We start from the raw sequence: 13,556 nt of genomic DNA on the forward strand, positions 1-13,556 counted from the left end.
AGTTATCAGGCTTATCCGTCCTTGCCGAGTTTCAAATATGCGGAGGGGACGCGAGGACTGCATCTGGCGCCATCGTTTCAAGCTCATTCCTGACCTAGTTTGCAAATGCTCGTATCCTCTCGAAGCTCGTTCAGCGCTCTGCCAGCTCAGCGAAGGGAGGAGGTCTCACCTCTCCTTAATTAGCTCTTCTGGAGCCATTCAGCAGTCCACTGCCTTCTTTTTGGGGGTCCTTGGGTGTCCCAATCCTTGCAGCATGGGGGTCGTGTCCGGTATGTTGTTGATAGTTCCGGCTTTTTTCGCTGCATGACCCGCCGGTCCACGTTCACATGAGCGTATACGGAGTCCCCCTTACTCCTCAACAGCGCTTTCAGGCATCAATGCACCAATCCATGGAGCCAGTAGCTCTACTGCACGTCAGCTGCTGCGCATGCCAGCCTCAACGCGTACTTATGGATACTTCCGCTTTGGCCCCGCCTGCACAAAGACGCCCAGGAGGGGATCTCGACCATGCATCACCCCTTTCTCTACACGTACCCGAGGCCCCCCTCTTGGTATACATATCTCAACGACTTGCCCTTGCGACTTGGTCCGTACTCTCCCTCGTGGACAGGTCATTTTTTCTTTCTCTCAAGCCAGCATTTTTGCGTCCATTCCTTTCTCCATTTGAACTTGCGTCTTTGCAGCTTCGTCGCTCCTTTTCTGTCAATCTTTTCTTCCAATCTGAGCAAACATGTTGGCTTCTTCTTTTCTTGTCACCCTGGCGGGACTTGTCTCTTTGAGCACAGCTGGATATGTGCTGGAGGATGACTACAGCGTTGATCAATTCTTTTCCATGTTTGATTTTTTCACTGTAGGTCCCAGTTTTTGTCAATTGATCCCATTCTCGGTGCTGACCCAAGTATCAGGCTGCTGACCCCACGAATGGGTACGTGCAATATGTGGACCAGAACACCGCTCAAAGCGGCGGGCTCATCAACACCAACAACGGCGCCGTCTATATGGGTGTTGACCATACCAATGTTGCGTCGGGCTCCGGCCGCCAAAGCGTCCGCCTGACCAGCAAAAAGTCGTATAACCAAGGCCTCATCATCCTGGATCTTTCACACATGCCTGGCGGAATCTGCGGCACTTGGCCAGCCTTCTGGACCGTCGGCCCCAACTGGCCAAGTGCAGGCGAAATCGACATTATCGAGGGAGTCAACTCGCAAGCATCCAACGCCATGACCCTGCACACCGGCGCCGGGTGCAGCATTACGAACAACGGCATGTTTTCGGGTTCAGTAGCCACGTCCAACTGCGACATCAACGCCGCAGGCCAGGCTACCAACGCAGGCTGCTCCATCTCGACCCCCAACGACGCCACCTTCGGAACGGGCTTCAACGATGGCCAAGGCGGTGTCTACGCCACCGAATGGACCTCGTCGGCCATCAGCATCTGGTTCTTCCCCCGCTCGGCCATCCCCTCCGATATATCCTCCGGGTCACCGGACCCCAGTGGCTGGGGCCAACCGCTGGCCTCGTTCCAGGGAGGATGCAATATCGACGAGTTCTTCAACAACAACCAGATCGTCTTTGACACGACCTTTTGCGGCGACTGGGCCGGCAACGTGTGGACTTCCGACCCTGTCTGCGGGTCCAAAGCGGCGACCTGCAATGACTTCGTGCAGAACAACCCCTCTGCATTCCAGGATGCGTACTGGTCCGTCAACTCGCTCAAGGTCTTCCAGAGTAGCGGAGCCGAGAACTCCAGCATCCCGACCGCGCCATTCCCCACCGCGTCGACCCAAGCGCCCACCGTCAGCATTCCTGGTGCACCATCCTCAGGCATCCCGCCGCCCGTGGTTCCTACACCTCCATCGAGCATCTCGGTTCCTACGACGGGCTTCAGCCGCGGCGGCAACGGGCGACACAGCTTCACATTCGGCACGGCGGGTGCCACGGCGGCGGACTTTGCAGCCATACCAGCGACCTCCACAACCGCAGCCTCGGCCTCGGGGTCGTCGTCAACGGTGTCCTTCGACGCACGAGATTCCTCTGCCACTGCAACGGTGGGCCCGCCCATGGCCGTGGCGGTCGCCTCGGACGGCACGATCAACGAGGTCCAAGAGTCCCCGGCGTCGCCATCGCCCACCACCACTACTGCTTCCCCGGCGCCCGCCGCCGCCTCAGAGACCGTCGGCGCCCTGGGCTATCAGGATTTCCACCACGAGAGCCGACGCGAGGCCGCGCCGTTGCCAGAGTCTGGCAAGTCCTCGTCGTCGTCCGTGGACGTCATGGCGCCTTTCTCCTTCGACGAGGCCCACGCTAAACGCCACTTGGCAAGGCACAGGCGCAGCACCAGAGACATGGCGCACCGCCATCTGTTCCGTCACGGTGCTGTCGCGGGCGGCGCGGGAAGCGAAGAATGAAGAGGTCGCATACGCACTCACACACTCACACACATCATACCTCTCTCGTCCTTTGTGTGTGTGTGAAAGGGAGAGAAAGAGAGAGAAGTTTGTCTTTGGCTTTTCGGTTTTTCCAGGGGGTTTTTTTTTGGGAGGATGGAGGGAACGGGGTAAGCAAGAAAGAGGGCATGCGCATGGACTTTTATCTTTACGACGGAATGATGGGATGAAAAAACCCCCCTGATTTGGGTGATGGAAATGAACCTTCTTCGAAAGCCAATTTGGCCAATGCGATTTTGATAAGATAGATCAATCTACCAGGCAACAAGACCCCAAGGCAACAAGGACAATGCCAGTGACAATTCTGATTTTTGAACTCGCCATCAACTGTAGTAAAAGCCCCGATCATCGAACACGGGAGAGATGTGTTTGTTTTACCCCTTATTTCATGCCGCTCGGTATACATGGCCTCCAGCTGGGCGCCGTCATCAGGTCGATCAAACGCTGGCCACGATCATCGCTACCGTGTGGCGATCGTGAGGCTATTCGCCCCCGAACCCGCTACGCTCGAACATCTATCCGTCTGTCTTCCCTTCTCCCGCGCCTCCATTTCTTCTAGAGCTTTGGTGGCGTCTTAGTCTTGGGACCTACACCCGTGGGATCCTCGCCGGTCGTCCACGTGATGGTCAAATGCACCCTCTCGATGCGCCACTGGCCGTCGGCGGCGTCCTTCCTCAGGATCCAGTTGTAGAAGCCGCCTTCGTCAAAGTGGTCGTCGTACACGTCCTTGCGCTTCATCCACTGCGCGATGCAATTTGTTCGAACGTACGCGCGCTTGCGGTTCGGGGAGAATTCAATGTCGAAGTTGGACGAGAGCAGCTGGCAGCGCTCAAAGTAGCTCACTCCCCCAAACGCCCAGGCGCCCTTGCCCGCGCGCCCGACGTGTTGGCCGTAGGGGTAGACCGCCACGCCGTCTTCGCAGAACAGGTTCTCCCATTCCTGGCGCTTCTCGAGGTCGAAGCACGCGTCGTCGTGCAGCGCCGTGTAGTGGTTGAGCAGCCATTGGACGGCTTGGATGTCTTGTGTCTCTGAGAGCGATTTTTGGAGGGACGACACTGTCTTCCGCAAGGACGCCAGCTCGGCGAGTATCTTCTCTGTGTCGGCCATGGTGAGAATGGTGATGATGACTGACGTTGCGTATTCGTGGAGACTCAATGTCAACAGTAATGACGGGCGTCGTGGCACGAACAGTGCTCTTTATGACCGGACAGCCTGTGGTCGAAGCAAAGCTGCCACTGCTCGGACTGGACCCAAGGCCTGCAAACAAGACTTCTCTGTCGTCTTCCGAAGGTCAGGAGAAAAATGCTACAAATGTCCCCGCTGTCCAAATGGCCAGCTCTACCTGATTCGTGCTCGCTCTGGATGTTCTTCGAGGCGACCATGATTCATCCGGAGGCTGGATTTAAATAGGCATCGAACACATCCGGGGTAGCTAAAAGAGTTTCCTCCAGACGTCTACCGACTCCGCATCGATACCAGAGTGAGTCCACGAGGCCGTCGAATTTGTGGGGTTGATGCTGCCACCCAATAGGAATACGTGGAGGGACAGTGAGTGTCCAATGGGGATGTGTGGATGCACATTTTCGCCTCCTGCATGAGGTGCCTCGGTGGGTTGGCAACTCCACAGGGGATCCCACCATGCATATGGATATGCTACCGGAGTGCATATATGTCGAGTCCTGTCCATCTTTCTCTCGGTAACCAGGATACGAAGTTTGCAAAGTGTCAAGCAACGCAGGAACCATGTCTCCACGCGGCAAACCTTTCTTGGGCCTTGAGGGCAGTGCTCTCTCATGGGCAATCAGCCTGTGCTCTGCCAGCGCGTTTCTTCTGTTTGGTAGGACCGATCCCTAAGGACCAAGAAGGACGACGTTGACCGACATTTCTCCAGGCTACGATCAAGGAATCATGGGGAGTATCATCTCTACTCCCTTCTTCCTCAACGCCGTCAACATCGCAGTGGGTATCTCGCTCGTCTCTTCCCAGACAATGGTGTTGACTAGTTCACAAAGGCCACTGATGCCGATACCCTTTCCACCGTTGTTTCCATCTACGACATCGGTTGCATGGTCGGGTGTCTTGTTGCTGCGATTTGGGGTTCATCTCTTGGTCGGAAGCGTACAATTGGAATCGGAATGTCTATAATGGTGGTTGGCAAGTAGAATGATCCGTAGTGGAAACATTGGGACTAACACTTGTTCCAGGCGCTGTACTGCAGGCCTCATCATACAGTGTGGCTCAATTGATTGTCGGGAGGATTATCTCGGGCATCGGCAACGGGATGAACACTGGGACGGTGCCAACGTGGGTCTCTGAGACGTCCAAGGCCAAACATCGAGGGCAGTTGGTTGCAACCCAGCTGTCAATTGCAGCATTTGGGATTGTAATCGCGTACTGGATGAATTACGGCTTCTTCCATCTCACTGGGCAGGTTGTGTGGCGCTTTCCAGTTGGTACGTCGGACCATCCTATCGTTGCGTTGAGCGGTTCTGACTTTGTGGCAGCCTTTCAGGCCGTGTTCGCCATCGTCACCATTTTCAGCCTTTTCTGGCTCCCGGAAAGCCCTCGATGGCTGTATTCCAAGAGTCGAACTGAAGAGGCGGACATAGTCATGTCGGCGCTGAAGGCTCTTCCAATCGAACACGAAGTGGTCCAGGCCGAACGCAGCGAAATTCTCGCCGCCATTGCTTTAGAGGACCACTTTGGCGAGTACAGTCTCAGAACCATCTTCTATGATCGATCTGGTCAGAAGATTCCTTTCCGGATGGCTCTCGTGTTTATCATTCAGATGATCCAACAACTGCCCGGAGTATGTTGCATCCCGGTCTTGAGTCGGCCGTCACAGAGCTAACTTGTTTCCAGGTCAATATCGTCATCTATTATTCCAGCACTGTCTTCTTGCAATTGGGAATCTCTGCGAATCTTTCTCTGATCTTAGGCGGCATTGCGTCCATCTGTTTCTGGGTGGGTTCGGTGTTTGGCATTGCACTCATCGAGCGAGTGGGCAGGAAGAAGCTGCTTATTTCTGGGACGATCCCCATGCTGATTGGGTATTGCATCTACACGCCCATGGTCAAAAATGGAGGGACTGCGCAGCTCTGGGTAGCTTTCGGAGCAACGTGCCTGATCTGTGTGGCATTCGGTTGGAGCTGGCTGCCGGCGTAAGTGTGCAATTGTCGAGGCTCTGGAAAATGGCTAACGTGTGACAGTCCTTGGTGCCTTGGGCCTGAGCTTGTACCTGTGAGGTACAGGCACATCGGCAATGCGTTGAATGCATTTGCAAACTGTAAGTGAGCTAGCCAAGAGACTGAACATGCTTGTACATGCCGAGTCAATGCTGATATTCGGTCAATCCAGGGACCTTTACTTTCATCATAGTCAAGGTGGGCCCGATTGGCATTGCCAACATCCACTGGCGATTGTATATTGTGTTCATAATCTTTACCTTCCTGCAACTGCCCATTGGTAAGATTTGCACGCTCTTCTTTCTCTGACTGGCTATACTGACAGAAATTTAGTATGGTTCCTTTATCCTGAAACTCGTGGTTTGACACTTGAGGAGATTGACACTCTCTTTGTCAAAGACCAGGTCGTGACGGATACTCTGGCGGAAAAGGCAGAGCAAGTGCGTCATTTGGAGAGCAAACATGCTGGTGTCATTTCATCTGTAGATGGTGTGTAGGAGAACAGGATGAGCCGGCTACCAGCACTTGCAGGTGACATATGGAGGATCAGAGTGGTGTCAACCTGACTCATCTGGTGCACAGTCATGGGATATAGTACCACTGTTGGGGTCAGAGTTGCCAAAGGAGAGCCTGGCAACTATAGTCAAATATCTTGATGAGCAGGGAGGAACGTGCCACCCATTTGCCTTAGTTGAAATGGCTGTACATTCCGTGATCAATGACATCGCACCAGATCCAGAACGGGCTGGCAGACACGGTCCGGGGTAGAGGCTTCAGCTGATCACTTTCCGTATGCTCCCGTAGTCATAAGAGAGGATGTTGCAACATAGTGGAAGGCAGATGGTAGATGCGAGGTAAAAAGGAGGGAAGAAGGAGAAGTGACAATTTGTGGGGTGCATGACGCTAGACGCAGCCGAACTCTTTGTGCTCATCCTTCTCACTCCACATCAACGTCCAGCAACATGTCGTCGATCCATCATCCCATCAACCCTGTCCAGCCAGAGTCCAACCAGTCTGCCCGCGACGATGCCATGATGCAGTTTAGAGAGATCGCTCCTGACCGCAAGAGAGAGCACGACCCATCGGACCTGGGCATTCCCACACCATTCGCACCCCCACAACCCAATGTCAAAAGAACAAAAACTGAACAGGCATGTTCCAATTGCAGAGCGCTGCGGCGCAAAGTACGTCTCCGCATTCAATAGTGCTGCTCTCAGAGGGAAAATGTCTGATTGGGGCTCAAAAAGTGCAACGGAGGAAGCCCTTGCAAAACCTGTCTGGAGAATTCTCTTCAGTGCCACTATGGAGGCGACGCTCGTGCCCCCGAGAAACTCACGCTGGCAAAAGCGATGAAGTGAGTTCTTGGTGACTCTTGTTCTGTCTATGGCAGCTCACAATGGCCTGTGTGTTAGGAGAATTGCTCAGCTTGAAGACCGCTTACGTGTATATGAAGGTTACACCACCGGACAGAGTCAAAATGAGCCAGGCTTGAGCCCTCCTCGCTATTCCGACCAAGTATACGGGACAGCGACCGAAACGAGCCGGAATGAGGACGATATGGCTCAGTTGTTGCGGGGTGTGAACTATCTGACCATCTCAAGGAACCCCGAGTTCTACGGAGGTTCATCGTCCAATGCTATTATCAGCGCCGTGGAGGCAACAGATGAATCGGAAGACCAGCCGTCTACTTCTCGGATAGAATCGCCCCTCGACAGAGCTAGCTTATGGCTTGAAAATGCCGCGAGTCTCAGGTTTGCCAAAGTCGCAGGATCATCACTTCCTCCAAGATCCGTCGCAGATGACTATGTCAACCGCTACTTTCAAACTGCCCATAGGCTCTATCCTATCATGAATCGTATCACTTTCATGGAACGCTACCGAAACTTCTGGGAGGGCCTGCCAACAGAAGGTAAAGGCTATGAACTCTGGGCAGCTGTCTTGTACATGGTCCTTGCCCACGGTCATCAATGCAGTACGGTCGACCCAGATGATCGAGTCAGAAACGATGCTCTTGCTTCGAAACATGGGGAGATCTGCTTCAACCTGGCCAAATCGACCTTTGTCGACGTACCCTTTTCTGGTGGCGACATGTCTGCTGTAAACTCCATGTTCCTTGCGGTAAGTGATTTCCAGGGAATATCTGATTCATCGAGTATTAAGACTACAATCAGTTCGTTTGGCTCTTTAACCAACAGAGGCTTCATGAAGCATATGCAATGCTAGGAACGGCAGCCAGGATTGGCTACGCCATTGGTCTACACAGAGAGCTCAGGCCAGTTGATATCCATGTGCTTGATACGAATGGCTGGTGTGCAACTTGGTGGTGAGTCCTACGCATACTTCAACCCGTCGAATATTCTTGCTGAGACAGAAACAGGTGCCTGTTCATATATGAAACGTCTGTTTGCTACTCCTGTAAAATCTCTGATCTTTCTGATCTCTCAGCAGGGAACTCGCTACTCTGTCTGGTCGCCCTTGTGGCATCCAACCACGAGAGGTTGACGTGAGACCTTTTCCTCTCGATACCTCGCCTATTGATCTCCAGTATCTGGAACGTATGCGGCAATTTTCTTACTTGGCTTGGGATGCCTATGAGCAAGTTTACTCGCTGGCTTTCAAGCACACTGGAGTCAGTGAACGCGCAGCGGCTCTTCGTGCGGCAGATGATGCCATTTGCGCTTGGTATGATGGCTGGTATCATGACTCGACATGGTCAAAGGAGCCTCATGGACTTATTATTCGGCTGCGTGCGTATTTGATCCTTCAGCTCAGGTCTCGTTCTATCGACTCTAATTGTCGTTATGTCAGGTTACCTAAATCTTAGGATCCTCCTGTACCGAGCGTTCCTCAACTTGGTTGTGCAGAAACGAGAAAAACAGATGCAAGTGAAGGAAGAACCAGTTGTGGCGGCTGCAAAGTGCATCGAAATGGCCATGTCACTTATCCATGTCACCACCACTTCTATCAACGCCGGGAGTTCTGGTACCCTCCAAGCAGCCCTGTTTCATACTATGGGTTATCTTTGGAATGCGACGCTCACGCTTCTACTTTATGTCAGAAGTGAATCCACATATGATCTTCTGGCGGCCATGATCCCCGAGCGCAGCAAAATCATCGACAATATCGAATCTGCCGCGGTCTTCTTCGCCAGGCATCAGGAAGCCTTAGCATTTGCTCGTGTGGCGTCTGAAAAGATCCGGCGGCTGTTGAAAAAGGTAGCGACTGGGTATGTCTCAAGTGACACACCGAGCACCACGACAGACATCCATGCTGGGTTCGCTGTCCCCAACCTGGAGTCACCGGACCGAATACTGAACTTCGTCCCGGGATTCGACGTTCCAGCATTTGATAATCCACGATTCAATTTTGAGATGGCTTTTTCTGGAACCCCACCACAAGGCGAGCTCCCGGGTCTGGAGGGTCGCGAAGATAATACTGCCAATCCTCATTGGATTCCCGAGGGCGAAGGATTCTATTTCTACGGCTCTCCCGACGCAGGATAGCAGCGAGGGTCTAGATCGAATGGGCTCTACAATCCATATATCATGTTTCCTGGAAATCGAGACCGGGAAAAGACACCGATACCTCTGCTGGTGGGGAGCAGGTCGCAGAATCCCCAGGCACCCACCTGGGTGTGTAAGTCTATTGCTTCGGCCAACTGGAATGCGTGGAGCGACTGACTCCGCAACATGGGGAAGCCCCAAAATATGCATGCAGGTCTGGCGCAAGTCCCGCCCGACCTCTGTCAACAATCCTTCACAGCTATTGGGGCACGCCCCGTGCAGGCCGATCAAGACGATGCAGGCACTATTCATCGATGTCAAAAGACATCAAAATCTTTAGACACCATGCGGGCTCAGGGTAATACATCTTTGCTAGAAGAAACAAGAACATATTGGCATCGACCAAAGAAATGTCTCCCAGGCCAGCATTACTGGCGGTGAACCACCCGCTATGCTACTCCTACTCAGAGCCAGCAGCGCCGCAAACTAACGGTTCACAAAATGGGATCAAGAGCCACGACCAGAAGCTCCTTTCGTCACTGGCGAACCCAGAAACCGTCGAGGACAGGGTGAGATACCTGTACGAACATCAACAAATAACGACTCTGCTCAACGAGTATGCCTACGTCCTTGACGCTTGCATGGTCAACCACACTGCTGCGCACAAATGGGCCGGCCTGTTCACCGATGACTGCGATGTCACATATCCCTTTGGCAGTCACAGAGGCAGGGACGGGCTCGCAGAGTGGGCGATGACTGCTGAGACGAGATTCTACCGCATGCTGGTGAGTCCATATTACCCGCCCTTTCTTCTCGGTCTACCTTTCACAAGTATCCGAATTGGGCGATTCTTTTCTTTGCATGAATATACGCCCTTACTCCCCTCTTAGTGTATGTATTACATTGCCAACAAAAGTTCCCTTTCCTCTAACGATCCGTTTTGCGAAAGCACTCGTCCTCCAACATGACCATCTCCTTCACGTCCGACACCACCGCGCACGCCCGCTCCGCGCTACACGCCATCTGCGGCACGCACGACAACGACATCGGCCAGGTCTTCCAGGAGGGAGGGTACTATTACTGGAGTTTCCGGAAGGACCACCCCGACCACGACCACGGCCACCTGCAAGGGCGAGGGCAAGGACAAGGACAAGGACGGGGGACGTGGAGGATCTCGTACCTGTTCCTGGACGTCAATTGGACGAGTGGCGATTCTTTGGGATTGAATGAGCCCGGCGCCGCGGATTGACCTTGGTTGATTGCAATGATTGGGGCCTGAGGACATCCTCGTCATGGGTACTAGGTATTGGGACGACGCAGTCCTTGGTAGGAGTTACCCAGTACGCAGTGCATAGTACATCACTCGCTGATGATCGCGAACATGGACGTGGGTCAGCGAAGGGGGTTTCCATCTCATGGTGGACTATATCTCCTAAATTGTTGAAACCCTACTTATTGGATTTCGGAATGGAAACCATTTCACTCTCACGCTGCACGCTGCACGACGCAAGACCTTTCTTCGCCATTTGCAACAAGCTTACTCGGTAGAAATATTCTTATTCATTCTTGCCGCCTCGTCTAGAAGCGGAGAGGAGTCGACTGAATTACATAGGCCGTCTCAGTCAGTTTAACTTCCATCCCTTCCATGAGCCGAGTCCCCCTTCATCTATCTCATCTCCTTATCTGTCTCTTTCAGGACTCTTTGTTTTCTTCGGATAATTATATGTTCGGATATCGTCCCCGATTCCGTCTCCAGATATGCAGTAGGTATTCGCACAAGCTGATCCCAGTTCGCCATCGAAGCTTGGTTTGATATGGGTATCATTCGCATGCTCTTGCAAAAGCATAAATTCTTCTTGCTTTTCTGACAGCGAGCGTGAACAAATTGTAAGAGGGAAAATGAACAACATGTAGTACACAAACGATCGTCAATGTCATGAGATGACTAATAAAAAAGGGACAAAATAAATGCGACGTCGCCAAATCGCGTATCGTTCCTCGACCTTCTGTTTCTTACAGTTCAATCTTGATCACCAACGCTCATGAGTTCCAGTACCAAAGGCGCTCCCTCTCTCGCTGGCTGGACTATTTTGTGCCGCAAAGAACGTCAAGGAGTTCCCGCCGCCACTGCTCCTGCCACCGTTGATGTCGGTGCCGAAGTCAAAGCGCTCAAATTCATTGAGACTGCTGACATCTGATTTGGCCTCGATATCTTCATAGTCGTCAGCATCCGACACCACGCTGGCTCGAGCTGCGTTGTAATGAACTGATGCTCTTTGGGGACGGGGTATCATTGAATTGTTTGCACTTCCGCCGAAGAAGCGATCTTGATGCTCCTTTGGACTCTCTCGAGGTATCAGTTGCGAACGAGTGGCAGGTGGAGGCAATTTAGGTGACGGACTGGGCTCTCCAGGAGTATAACCTAGGCGAGAGGAGTTGGCCAATCGCGCAATGCGTAGATTTTCCTCCGTGAAGCCATGACTAGGAGGGCTGCCCGAGGTGGGCGACTTGTGCCCCTTTGGCCCAAGATTTGCAGTTTTGATCGGTGGCGGTGGTCGTTTGTTTGAGGGTGCCTTTGTAACGACCGGCGTATCTTTCACAATAGGAGAGTATTGTGATATGGACGAGGCGCCGTTGAAGGCACCCGGTGGAACGGCCTCGAGCCGCGATGGCGCCTGTGCTCGGTTGCTTAAATTCATATTGGGTGAGGGATCACGGAAGCGAAAGGCTGATGATTCTCCTGGTCGTGGAGATTCTGTAAGGTTTTGCCGCTGAGGTACGGGACTTGGTCCGCTTCGCAGAACAGGACTCGGAGCTGTCCTAGGGATCGGACTAGGGCCTGAGCGTGATGTTGGAGGTTGAACACGCTGGCCCGGCGTGCTGTTACTTCTGTTCCTGTTTTGCTCCCAGCTTGAGGGCGGCTGTGCTCCCCGGCCAGACGTTGACGGCCTCATTGGTGCGCCTGGTCCACGCATATTTCGGTACGGAGAATTGGCAGTCAGAGATCTCGGTTGATCAAAAAGTCGATCCTGTCCAGCAGATTTTGAATCTTGAGGGGTGAGAGGCCGAGCAACACCGATCTGCGCTGATGGCCACTCAGACATGGGAGTCGGTGGTGAGGTGGTAGATGGAAGCTCTGTTTGAGTGACCGCCGGAGACTTTTTCTCAAACCCCCTGGGGATAGATGTGGTGGACCTGCTGCTGCTTGAGCGGCTGCTCAACTTTTCGCCCTTACCCGTCATCACAAACTCTGGTTCAATATGTAGATCTCTCTGATGCCTCCGTCTCATGAAGAACCAAAATAGACCCAAGGAGGCCAGTAATACCACAGCTATAGGGACGACGATTGCCGGGATAAGAGTGCCGAGGTTGGAAGAAGACTGATGGGCTGCAGCACTGCTTGTTGCAGCCGCCGATGTCGTCGAGGACCGCAGAGTTGTCGAGGTGGAGGATGCAGCCGCAGCTGCCGAAGTGAGAGAGGCATATTCGGCTGGGTCGGTGATGGTCTTGATTCTTTCGGTGGTAAAGGTGGTTTCAATGCCTTGGCCGGTGAGGCTCTGTTCTAGGGTCTGTGTTTCGGTGATGGTGGTGAGTCCAGACACTGCCTGAGCCGTGACGATTGAGGCGGTCACGGATGGGTCTGTGGTGACAGAACTCGGAGCTATTGACTGCGGCAGGCCTGACGTTGGGTTTGGTATAATAGAAGGTAGGGAGGTGAGCGCATCCGAGTTCTGAGGTTCTCGTTTGTGGAAGATCTTCCCGTGTCGGAACATCCTGCCTTGGATTCTGTGGCAGGCAGGATGGACTGAGTGTCGCCTGCAGTCAAGTCGCGAAAGAAGACGGCGAGAAGCGAAGGCGAGATCGATGAGGTGCAGACGGTACAAAGGGTGTCGTCGCTACTCGCAAGCTCCTTTTGCGTGCGGGCACTATCCCAGTAAAGCTTGGGGCCAGTCCCTGGTAAATTGAGAGATCATCGGGCGAAGAAGGTTAGCGTGAGGCCATCGACGGAGGGGAAATTGGATGCGTAGTCTAGAGGAAGGCTCATGCCATAGAAAAGACGGTGATTTGGTTTTCAGGAAACGTAGGCAAGAATGATAACGGTTGTGCAGGAAAAGAAGGTTCCCAACGGCCTGCGCATGCGTGCCGGACTGAAACGTGGGAAAAGACATGTGTGAGAGAGTTTTGATTCAGAGCAGTGGATAGAGGAAAGGCTCCTCAGTGTCCTCACACAGAGAAGGCTGGTGGCAGTGGTGGGCGCGTTGAGGGTGGCACAGGGAAGGAGGTGTTTCGGGAAGCCCAAAAGGGTAAGGATGCGAAACAAGGTCAAACACCAGGCTGGGCTCCAAATGGGCCCTCGAGTGACATTCCGAGCCTGTGGCCCCATGGACACCCAGTAGCACCCAGTAGCAGTTGGGACACTG

The 13,556-nt window shown here is 53.3% G+C and overlaps 6 protein-coding genes across 6 annotated transcripts; 4 read left to right on the top strand and 2 right to left on the bottom strand.

The window, feature by feature from the left end:
* Positions 1–730: 730 nt before the first annotated feature.
* Positions 731–2,408, top strand: Z520_12154 (uncharacterized protein; the record flags this gene model as incomplete). The annotated part of the gene is made up of 2 exons (XM_016782641.1): positions 731–850; positions 906–2,408. The coding sequence occupies 2 exons, from the start codon at positions 731–733 to the stop codon at positions 2,406–2,408; spliced, it is 1,623 nt and encodes a 540-aa protein (XP_016626284.1).
* A 594-nt stretch (positions 2,409–3,002) lies between these two features.
* On the bottom strand, positions 3,003–3,554 carry Z520_12155 (uncharacterized protein; the record flags this gene model as incomplete). Its single annotated transcript, XM_016782642.1, has 1 exon — positions 3,003–3,554. One exon carries the CDS (start codon positions 3,552–3,554, stop codon positions 3,003–3,005), a length of 552 nt encoding a protein of 183 aa, XP_016626285.1.
* Positions 3,555–4,190: 636 nt separating this feature from the next.
* Z520_12156 (uncharacterized protein) lies at positions 4,191–6,129 on the top strand (the record flags this gene model as incomplete). The annotated part of the gene is made up of 9 exons (XM_016782643.1): positions 4,191–4,284; positions 4,339–4,406; positions 4,460–4,565; positions 4,622–4,900; positions 4,952–5,256; positions 5,310–5,608; positions 5,657–5,733; positions 5,805–5,912; positions 5,966–6,129. The coding sequence occupies 9 exons, from the start codon at positions 4,191–4,193 to the stop codon at positions 6,127–6,129; spliced, it is 1,500 nt and encodes a 499-aa protein (XP_016626286.1).
* Positions 6,130–6,594: 465 nt separating this feature from the next.
* Positions 6,595–9,135, top strand: Z520_12157 (uncharacterized protein; the record flags this gene model as incomplete). The annotated part of the gene is made up of 7 exons (XM_016782644.1): positions 6,595–6,816; positions 6,880–6,986; positions 7,045–7,750; positions 7,804–7,955; positions 8,010–8,030; positions 8,081–8,379; positions 8,441–9,135. The coding sequence occupies 7 exons, from the start codon at positions 6,595–6,597 to the stop codon at positions 9,133–9,135; spliced, it is 2,202 nt and encodes a 733-aa protein (XP_016626287.1).
* A 410-nt stretch (positions 9,136–9,545) lies between these two features.
* On the top strand, positions 9,546–10,384 carry Z520_12158 (uncharacterized protein; the record flags this gene model as incomplete). The annotated part of the gene is made up of 2 exons (XM_016782645.1): positions 9,546–9,920; positions 10,085–10,384. 2 exons carry the CDS (start codon positions 9,546–9,548, stop codon positions 10,382–10,384), a joined length of 675 nt encoding a protein of 224 aa, XP_016626288.1.
* A 781-nt stretch (positions 10,385–11,165) lies between these two features.
* On the bottom strand, positions 11,166–12,908 carry Z520_12159 (uncharacterized protein; the record flags this gene model as incomplete). The annotated part of the gene is made up of 1 exon (XM_016782646.1): positions 11,166–12,908. One exon carries the CDS (start codon positions 12,906–12,908, stop codon positions 11,166–11,168), a length of 1,743 nt encoding a protein of 580 aa, XP_016626289.1.
* Positions 12,909–13,556: the final 648 nt, after the last annotated feature.

This window comes from Fonsecaea multimorphosa, assembly GCF_000836435.1.
Source record: "Fonsecaea multimorphosa CBS 102226 unplaced genomic scaffold supercont1.48, whole genome shotgun sequence".
NCBI lineage: Eukaryota > Fungi > Ascomycota > Eurotiomycetes > Chaetothyriales > Herpotrichiellaceae > Fonsecaea > Fonsecaea multimorphosa.